General features: G+C 39.3%; 2 protein-coding genes across 5 annotated transcripts in view; both read right to left on the bottom strand.

Moving 5' to 3' along the window:
• Window positions 1-1,600: 1,600 nt before the first annotated feature.
• LOC119025920 (SPEG neighbor protein-like) lies at window positions 1,601-3,905 on the bottom strand. Of its 2 annotated transcripts, XM_037109952.1 has the most exons (5): window positions 3,426-3,905; window positions 3,098-3,204; window positions 2,176-2,483; window positions 1,895-2,036; window positions 1,601-1,810 (listed from the first exon to the last, which is right to left on the bottom strand). In XM_037109952.1, the coding sequence occupies exons 2-5, from the start codon at window positions 3,202-3,204 to the stop codon at window positions 1,672-1,674; spliced, it is 696 nt and encodes a 231-aa protein (XP_036965847.1). In that variant the 5' UTR covers window positions 3,426-3,905; the 3' UTR covers window positions 1,601-1,671. The 2 variants fall into 2 exon arrangements, with proteins under 2 accessions (XP_036965847.1, XP_036965846.1); XM_037109951.1 differs by having other exon boundaries at window positions 1,601-2,036.
• Window positions 3,906-4,033: 128 nt separating this feature from the next.
• The window catches only part of spegb (striated muscle enriched protein kinase b), a 39,001-nt gene continuing 34,168 nt past the window's right edge, over window positions 4,034-8,866 (bottom strand). For all 3 annotated transcript variants that reach the window (XM_037109948.1, XM_037109950.1, XM_037109949.1), the window contains 3 exons: window positions 8,528-8,603; window positions 8,095-8,244; window positions 4,034-7,733 (listed from right to left, as the gene is read on the bottom strand). In XM_037109948.1, coding sequence (XP_036965843.1) covers window positions 7,478-7,733; window positions 8,095-8,244; window positions 8,528-8,603 — 482 coding nt within the window. In that variant the 3' untranslated portion in view covers window positions 4,034-7,477. The remainder of the gene's footprint in view (window positions 7,734-8,094; window positions 8,245-8,527; window positions 8,604-8,866) is intronic.

Genomic DNA, 8,866 nt, shown 5'->3' with positions numbered 1-8,866 from the left:
ACAGCATCACCTCCAATGTACAAGTTTACTCGATCACTTCTTTAATTATTACCCTTTAAAATTATGTGGAGACATTAAAAAAAGAATCTAGTATTTCATTTTACTTTTTTAACACTTTGTTTTGAGTGGAAATGAGAATTAAAGTGCATGAAACATATTTTTACACACGTTTTTTTGCGTCTGAAGTGGATTAATTTCACTTTTCTGGAGTTTCAATGCGACTTTTCGTTATTTATTTTTAGTTTGTTTTTTTTTTTCTTTTAATGGGTTCAGGCACAACTGTGACGTGAGACCGTGTCAGCACACTGAGGGCAGCCTTGAAACCGACCGAGGGAAAAAGAGGAAGTTAGGGACTGTCTTTAAAGTGCCCACACCAAACTTCACAGTGTGTGTTTAAATCTGCAAAAAACAGACTCCTGCAACAATACGCAAACGTATGTATTGATTATGAATGATGACATAAAGACTTGTTCATAATATATTATTAATTTATTATGCCTGGGGGCATAACATTCACTGAAACAGTTCAACTTGTATGTTTTTTACTCATACTTGTAGGATTATATTGTCTTCATCTAGGCTATTAAAAGTGCAATATGTAAGAATTTGAGATCAAAACATAAACATCAGCATCAGAATGTGAAGAGGTAAAAGTTTTGGTGTTTTATTAAATATGTATATGAACTGTGGTTGCAGTATTTTCCCAAAATACCACCCCAAGCTTCCAGTCTGACTGCTAGCTGCACGGCTAACTGAGCTACCAAGTTAACAGCGGCTACAGTTAGCAGTTACTATGGTGATCTGCTGCCCCCTACCTGTTCAGAGGTATAAATTTGAGATGTGAACAATTCTTACGTATTGCACCTTTAACAGAATAAGCATGAATGCAGGTTTAACAAACTGCATTTTGAACAGGAAAAGTCACCTTGAAAGAAACAGTGTCTTAGGTCTTAGATGAAAAAGAGAAAGTCAGGAAAGTATTTTTATATTTTCACAATATTCTCCAACCAGTTTTTGTTGTTTTGTGTGTGTCTGTATAAAAAAATGGATTGTTTTCTGTCTCTGAATGAATCTGTGAAGGGAATTCAGTCTTTATTTAAGCTTTTTGCTCATGTTTGCAGAATAAAATCAAGTCAAATAAGAAGCTGGTGTGTGAGTGAAGTTGCAATTCATCTGGTCACAGCTAGATGGTGCTGACGGCAAAACAAATCTTCTTCAGTGTCCACATAGTAGAAAATAACTTTTAATCCACATGTGATCTTTTTATTCAAACGAGCGGCACATTCCTGTCATGATTATCCTAATACGGAGCCAAAGAAAAGTATATTTTGTTGTATATTTCATACTGTATAGAAACCAGCTACAATCAGGCTGTAGCTGTTCTTATCAACCAGGACAAATGAGATGGAACAATAATAAATAACAGTATGTGATGTTTTAACTCATCTCTCATGTGCACCCTTTAAAATAAACCTCTCATCCAAATGTTAAATGTAAAGATATTTATATATTGATATCACAATATAAAATGGTTTCCTCATCAACCGTCGTGACTAAAAAAAATGCTCAAAAAAGGTGCCAAGAAATTATTAATAATTTTTATTATGAGCTTGATTAAAGTTATATACAGGTTGGCCCACAGCATTAATACAGTATATTGTCAGCTGGACTTCAGAGGATGTCGACCCGAGCGAAGGACTGATCCGTTCCCAGGTTGTTCTCCACAAACACCTCGTACTTCCCGGCGTCGGACAACTTCGCATTTTTGATGGTCAGGATCGTGTTGGTGTCGCCGATATCGAAGAACACCCTGAAGGACATTTGAAGCACCATCATCATCACAATTTTATTATAAATGCTTTTCTCAGAATTATTAAATAAAACAGCATTCCACCTGTCGTCTTCCTTGATGTCGTCTCCATCTTTGAGCCAGGCGACGTCAGGAGGAGGCTCCCCGCTTATTTCAGCCTTCAGCACCACCGTTGTTCCTCTCTTGGCCTTGAGGTTGTCTGGGCCTTTGGAAACCTTAGCAGGGACTGTGAGAACATGATGCAAACGCTCCATAAACCAGTCAAGTAATATTGGATATTGGTTCAAAGAGAAAGATCAGGTATGTCAAACAGGAGCAGACATTAGTGTCAAGTCATTTCTAGTATAGAAACAAGAGCTACACACCTTCCACTAGAATACAAGCAGATCCTCGTGTTTCTCCAAACGGGTTTTTAATAGTAACGCTGTATTTTCCCAGATCAGCCAGAACCCCATCTCGGACCACCAGCGCCACGAAATCTGGGTCCTCGAACACGTAGCGGTACTTGGGGCCGTCCTTCAGCTCTTTGCCGTCCTTGTACCAGACGATGAAAGGGTCGGGGAAGGCGCTGACTCTGCACTCCAGCTTCGCGGCGCTGCCCTCGACAAGAGCCACGTCTTTGAGATCCTGCAGGATCTTCGGAGGGCCTTTCTCCCTCAGCTCTTTACGCGACCTAAATGAGAAACACAGGAATATATGAACTCACTAGACTGGCAAAAACTCACTGAGAATGCTTCAAATAAACAAGATTATCAAAAGTCAAAACAAGTATAATGTGATACAGAAGGCTAGCAAGCCAGTGACGGCCTTTAAGAGTTCGACTGAGACTACTGGATGTTGTTGATGAGGGTCCATGGCACTTTGTAACACCTGCTGATATTTTCAGTTTCACTATAAGACAATGTGTTTGTGGTGACAAGAAGACACACATTGACAACTTTTATATGCCGACTGGGTTGGTTTAAAAGCCTTCTGTCATCAAGGGGGGTGATGTTTTGTTTTAGTTATGATATTTTAATGCAGAATGCAGAAAAAAAAACATGCTCAGATTCATTTATAATCATCAAACTTCCAGTGAACTTAACTGTTTTAGTGCACTGATGTCATTTTTAAAATATCCTGCCTGTGTTTCATTAACTGCATTAGAGGGAGATCTTGCAAAAATGTTAGAATTTATTTCTCCCTAAGATTGGTATCAGCATCGGTCCATAATAATCGAGTACCGGTCGGGCTCTGCTCCACTTAAAATGCAACTGAATCTCACAGACACACTGGACATTTTGGTACCTGTGGCCTCGATATGATGCTTGGATTCGGATGGCAGCTTCCTGGACCTGAGGATCGCTGATGTTCAGAGAACATCCAGGAGGAGGTGCAGCCTTCACTTTGGACATCTGCAGTGGTCAGAAGAGTTTAGGTAGAGAAGGAATGATTGTTTTTTAAATGTATTTAATGTCCAGAAGGCCCTTTTCACTGCAGATATTTTGACTATACTGCTTATTAAAAGTTAGCATCATTAATTTAGTTATTGACACCTGTGGGTTTTTTGTTTTTTTTTACAGTGTCATGTCAATATTTCTTCCATGAAAAAGGAACATAACATCTCCGGTCTTACCTTGGAGATCCTCTTGAAGCTGCTCCCTTCAGATCCACTCCAGAGTCAGCAAACCTTGATGACATCACGCTTTATATGTGGAGGTCAGGAGGAGTCTTGCAGGTCCTCTGGGATCAGGGTGGAAAAACCAGACATTCCCTTCCCGTTTTGGATATTAGGAAACACCCGACATGACAAGACTGACTGAAGATGTGCAACAAATGTTACGCAGATCCTCTCCGTCCTTATAAAGCCTTCAAATCAAATACTCCTGTGATTTCGTGGGGCAGTTAATAGTCGTGTTCGTGGTTGAAATGTGAGTCATCCCTGGTGAAAATACACACATAATTATTGGTGGTAGGGGACATGTGGATGGGAGCGGCCTTAAACTGAACTCAGAACTGTCTCTGTGTGTTTAGTGATCTAGTGTCTCATTGGGTCCAATATTTTGTGTTAATCAGCTGCCTGTACTTTGGTTTTTATTCTTTCTTTATCTTATATATGTATGTAACAGTGCTGTGTGTGACATGGAGCTTCAACTACCTCCCAAAAGGATTAATAAAGTTGTCTAAGTCTAAGTACACCACAGTTTTCATCCACTGTAAAAACAAACTGTTTCACTGCGTTCGTATCTTTGTCATATTTCCTTTATTTGTTCATAGCCTAAACAGCTGTCATGCCTTTTTCCATGCCAGATTCAGAAATTTCACAAAATTAAAAAGCAGAAGCTATAACAAATACAGTCACTCAATAAATAAACTTTTTTTTTTTTTTTTTTGCGCAAACACACACACACACACACACACACGAAGCCGTCACATTCATATAATCAAAATAAAGACGCTTGTCATTTCGTTGAACAAACTATTTTCTCTGCGTGTCTAATATCCATCACGAGGCACTGCAACACATGCCACAAAATACGGCGTAGGATTTATTTTTTTTTTAATACAAAACGTGGATCGTTCAACATCTTCTTCAAAACCCTGTTTGTTTTTCCATCTCGTACGACTAAAGAACAAAAATATATTGCACAGACGTTGTAGAATTCAGTGTTGCATTCTCATGCTGATCTTGCATGTTTTTTCATTCAGATTTTTAAAAAACAGCTCCCTTCTGTGATCGACTCTGTAAGGAAACTTGAGCCAGAGACACAGAGCTGCAGGAGAGGGCAGTATTTTAATCTAGCAGTAGCATTAGAATATATAGAAGTAGTAAAATTATTTCAAAGAATTACCGACAATCTCTGTCAGTCAAAGCACAGATTGATTTGATGATGATGTTTCTGGGTATCATCTCATCAGCGTCTGATTATGACCTCTTGATGTTTTCTTTCCAAAAATAAATCCGAGACGACACTCGATGTGTGTTAAGTGTGAAAATCTGTCCTTGACGTCAACACACGTGACAGTAAAAATGATCAAAACCTGATCAAAAATAATCTGACATTTGTGCAAATGTTTCACATGCTGGTCTTGAAAGTGAACGAAACAAAGAAGTACAAACTTTTATCAACTGTAAAATAAAGAGGAGAGATCAAACCATCGATGTTAAAGCAAATGTACCTGGAGTGACTCTGAGGATAAACTTCTATATATATATATCTTATATATAATAAATATATCTGGAAACAGACTAAACTAACTAGTTCTTTATTCACTGTATTAATCTTTTGCATATGAGAACATAAATAACTTTTCAACACCGTTAAGCCGCTGAGTCGTGTTCTACTTTCAACCAAGAGACAATTTTCATTATGTGTCCAACTGCAGTCTTCAGTCGTGTCGTCTGAAAGGAAAGTTAAGAGTTTTATGGGACTAAAACCAGAGAGATGATGAACATACACCTATTTTAATTTCTGTTATTTTAATTGATTGGTTAAAACCCTATTTGGACAGGACTGGTATTACCAGGCAGACGAAATTACCACCTCACGTTTGTGTTTTGTGAGAAGCATGTACTCTGATTTACTGACATTATCTCCTGGATATGATGTCGAGGCTTCTTATATCGAAGTGTTTCTTCAGCAGCCACATTATAAACAAGGTTAAGAGTTGATTTGCCAATTTTCTGCATGTGTTAGAAGCACAAATATACATTTGCAGCTCATTTAAATGAAGCAAAAGATGCTTTATGGCTGTACTCTTCCTTCAAACCTTCTCTGCCACGCATTTTAAATGTCAATATTGCCAATTTCACAGTACAGCTGTTTACTGCTGCGCATATATTACAAGCTGAGATCAAATTTCTTACTTCAGATGTTTTAAAAATACAACCCTTAATCACAGAGATGCCGATTCAAAGAGACTAACACGACTTTGGTGTTTGGTGAAATGTGGTATTACGGACATGGCAGATTAACACGGGATAAAGATCACAGATTTAATCACAGATTAAGATTAAGACGTCTGCAATTATTAAAAAATGACCAGAGCTCCCAAGGTAATAGAAGTCCTGTGTGAACAGGGACCTAAATGTGTCTTATCTCATATAGAAAATGGAGTTTGAGCATCTCTTATTTACAAATTAATATTTTAACGTTTATGTTTTAATGTTCAGCACAGTCTGCAGGGGCAACAATCTTGCATATATATTTATTTCTGTGAACAGTTTCCTGTCAGCTTCCTGTGATGCTAATTATAACCATTTAAATCTTACTTCACTTTATTTATTAAAAAAAAAAGTTCTGCAATTTAAAACCTATAATTTAGATAAACCAAATGAAGCAAAACCTTTTTTTTTCAGAGCTGTTAGCGAGTGAAAATTACAGCTAAAATAAAAACTAATACACTCAGTAACGTCTCAATAAACGTCCTTTTATCAATGAATTAAAGAGGCCGTTTTTTGTTTTTTTTTTAATGCTGACTACTGCTGACTGGTTAAGGGCACTTTGGGGCACCCCGGGATCACCAGTGGGTTTCTAAAGGGATTCATTTCACCACTGACCCCCTGAATAATCTGACATTTAATGACCGACTGACTCAGCACACATTGTAAATCTCATTTTCATAATATCTAACAAGCTAATCATGCTGGATCCTTTTACACCGGGCTGAGCGGAGGAGTTTCGTTTACCTGGAAGCCAACGAGGTGGTTTGTTAGCTTATCTGTGCTGAAGGAACTAGCGCCCGCCAAGCAGCTATCACGGAACCAGTTGTGCTGTCAAACGTCACTTCTTGGAGCAGAAACGACGGCCTACAAACCAATCAGTTCTGCCTCTGAGAGTGAGAGAATCATTACTATCCTATTCAGTAACATTAGGGAAGAAATTTTGTGCTGACTGTAAGAGTGCTTTTTTTCTAGTAGCCCTTGTAGAGAATCCTTCGATGTTTCCTCTGAACTCAAAAAACTCAAAACAAAGAAAGGAACTGGAACTGCTACAATCCTGACAATCACTGAGATGCTACAGCAGTATAAAAACTCAGGTGCTGTAGCGCGACTAACTACTTTAATTCTTAATGTTTACAGAGAGAAATACGTAGCATTCAAGGCTGGCCTTCGTCAAGGACACAGAACTAGACATCATAGAATGTACTTCTGGTCCGGGAACAGGTGACTATGCTTGTACAGATTGATTTAGTAGAGGTGTAGCAATCGGTTAAAAGCACTCTTTGTTTTCAAATTGTGCTAAATATTCATTATCTTGGAACCTTGTTAACAACTTGGATGAAACAGTAATTTTAGGCCTTTCATGGTATTCACTTGTGTCCCCTCTAATGACTGAAGAGGTGACGGTAAGAAAGGAAGTCATTTATCCAAAACGTATGCAAAGTTACAAACCTTGAGGTACTAACTAGAAGACAACATCCCGCCTCGTATGAACAAAGGTCCACCGTATAAAAAAAAAAATGCTCTCAGGCTCTTGTAAGTAAGAGTTCCCTTCGGTGTGAAAGAATTCTTTTTCGCTTCTCTTTCAGAACCACAGGAGAAAAAGTCGTCTCTGTAGATCACAGCCGCTGCTGGTTTCTTGAGTTTCTCTTTTTCTTCCGACCGAGTTCGACAACTCAAACCTGAAGGGACCACCTCATCGTCTCGTCCTACAGTCCCGACAACCGACGCGTGGAAGCCTGTGTTCACTGGGTGACAGGTGTGGTGGGTGAAGTGGGCACATTCGGCGTGGAGGGGCTGGTGGGGGTTTGCGGCGAGCTCTGGTAGGACCGCAGGAGAACTTTGTGCTTGGTGGCCACCACCTCCCGCCTGCGCTGCTGTTCGGCCAAGAAATCCTTGAGACGGGTGGTTGTAAAGGTGAGAGTCTGCCTACGGAGGCGCATCAGGTAGGCATCTTGAAGCCAGGAGTTATTGAAGCAGTCCTTAATGGAGGGACGGGCCCTGTTGAAGACCAGGCAGGGAGGATTTTAGAGAAATGTACATGATGTGGTGCAGTGACGGTCCTGTGGTCACGTCTTGCTTGAACTATTAGCCACACTCCCCTCTACGACGGGGTAATACTATCGGACTAATACTTCTTTAACTACAAAGTGGTATTATGACAGGACAGGCTAGCTGGTTAGCATGCTAACTGCAGTGGATATCTCAGCAACACAATACACAGATGTCTTTAAATCACGTCAAAACTTTCTCTTCACAATTCTTCACTTTCTGTTGATGATATTATTGTCTTTTTTTGAATGTTTCAAAATAAAATACAAAAAGAAATTCTAACAGAACAGGGTTAATGTTACCGTCTTACCATGGGTAGCTACAGAGGATCTTTTTAAGAAACAGAGAGGCACTTTGGGACACATTCTGGTAGAGTTTAGAGAGGTCAAACTTCGCCGCCTGGATCCTGGCTTCAGTCTCCTGAGGATCAATTTCGATAAAAGGCGACCTGCCGCTCAACCTAGAAAGACCCGGGAGAAGATGTGAAACTCACAAGAGATCCTTTAAAACATCAAAACACAACAATATCTGAGAGAGTTTGTCGTGAATTCATTCAATATTACAAGAGCAGCAAGATGTCTACGACACGTCAAAAATCACAGCATAAAGAAAATACCTGAAATCTGAAATGCGAATGCAGCAGACAAATTGCTCAATCATAAGCTTCATTTCACATAATGAACACTGTTACGTTGCTATTTAAAGAGGGCTTGCTGGGTGGAAGCTGTGAAAGCAGAACTCACATGATGAAAGTTAGTACGCCCACGCTCCAGATGTCAGCTGGAGGGCCAACAACGTCCCCTTTCAACATCTCCGGAGCTGAAAGGAGAAGAAAGGGAAAAAAAATGCACAGCCTTCATAGTTTTATATTGAACTGTGAAAATGCTCTTTGTAACAACATTAATAACAAACAACAGTTTATCATTAATTATCTGTGAGGGTATGTGTCGATTTTTTATTTTTTTAAATGTGTGAATGCGTAGTTTTAGTTTGATTGTAACTCTCCTGTGTTTCAGTTGCTGGTGGACGCCCACAAAGAGAACAGTTACATAAACCATCAATATCAGCAAATGATATGAGAA

This window comes from Acanthopagrus latus, chromosome 9 (genome assembly GCF_904848185.1).
Source record: "Acanthopagrus latus isolate v.2019 chromosome 9, fAcaLat1.1, whole genome shotgun sequence".
Taxonomy (NCBI): domain Eukaryota; kingdom Metazoa; phylum Chordata; class Actinopteri; order Spariformes; family Sparidae; genus Acanthopagrus; species Acanthopagrus latus.
Note: the sequence above shows the minus strand (reverse complement) of the source record. Positions and strands in the feature narration are given on the sequence as shown.

Excerpts from the sequence above, each read along its gene's own strand:
- LOC119025920 (XM_037109951.1), bottom strand. The coding sequence starts at position 3,204 with ATGTCCAAAGTGAAGGCTGCACCTCCTCCTGGATGTTCTCTGAACATC. Across the intron at positions 2,484-3,097 it reads GCATCATATCGAGGCCACAG|GTCGCGTAAAGAGCTGAGGG; the intron begins GTACCAAAATGT and ends TTTCTCATTTAG. Across the intron at positions 2,037-2,175 it reads TGCTTGTATTCTAGTGGAAG|TCCCTGCTAAGGTTTCCAAA; the intron begins GTGTGTAGCTCT and ends ATGTTCTCACAG.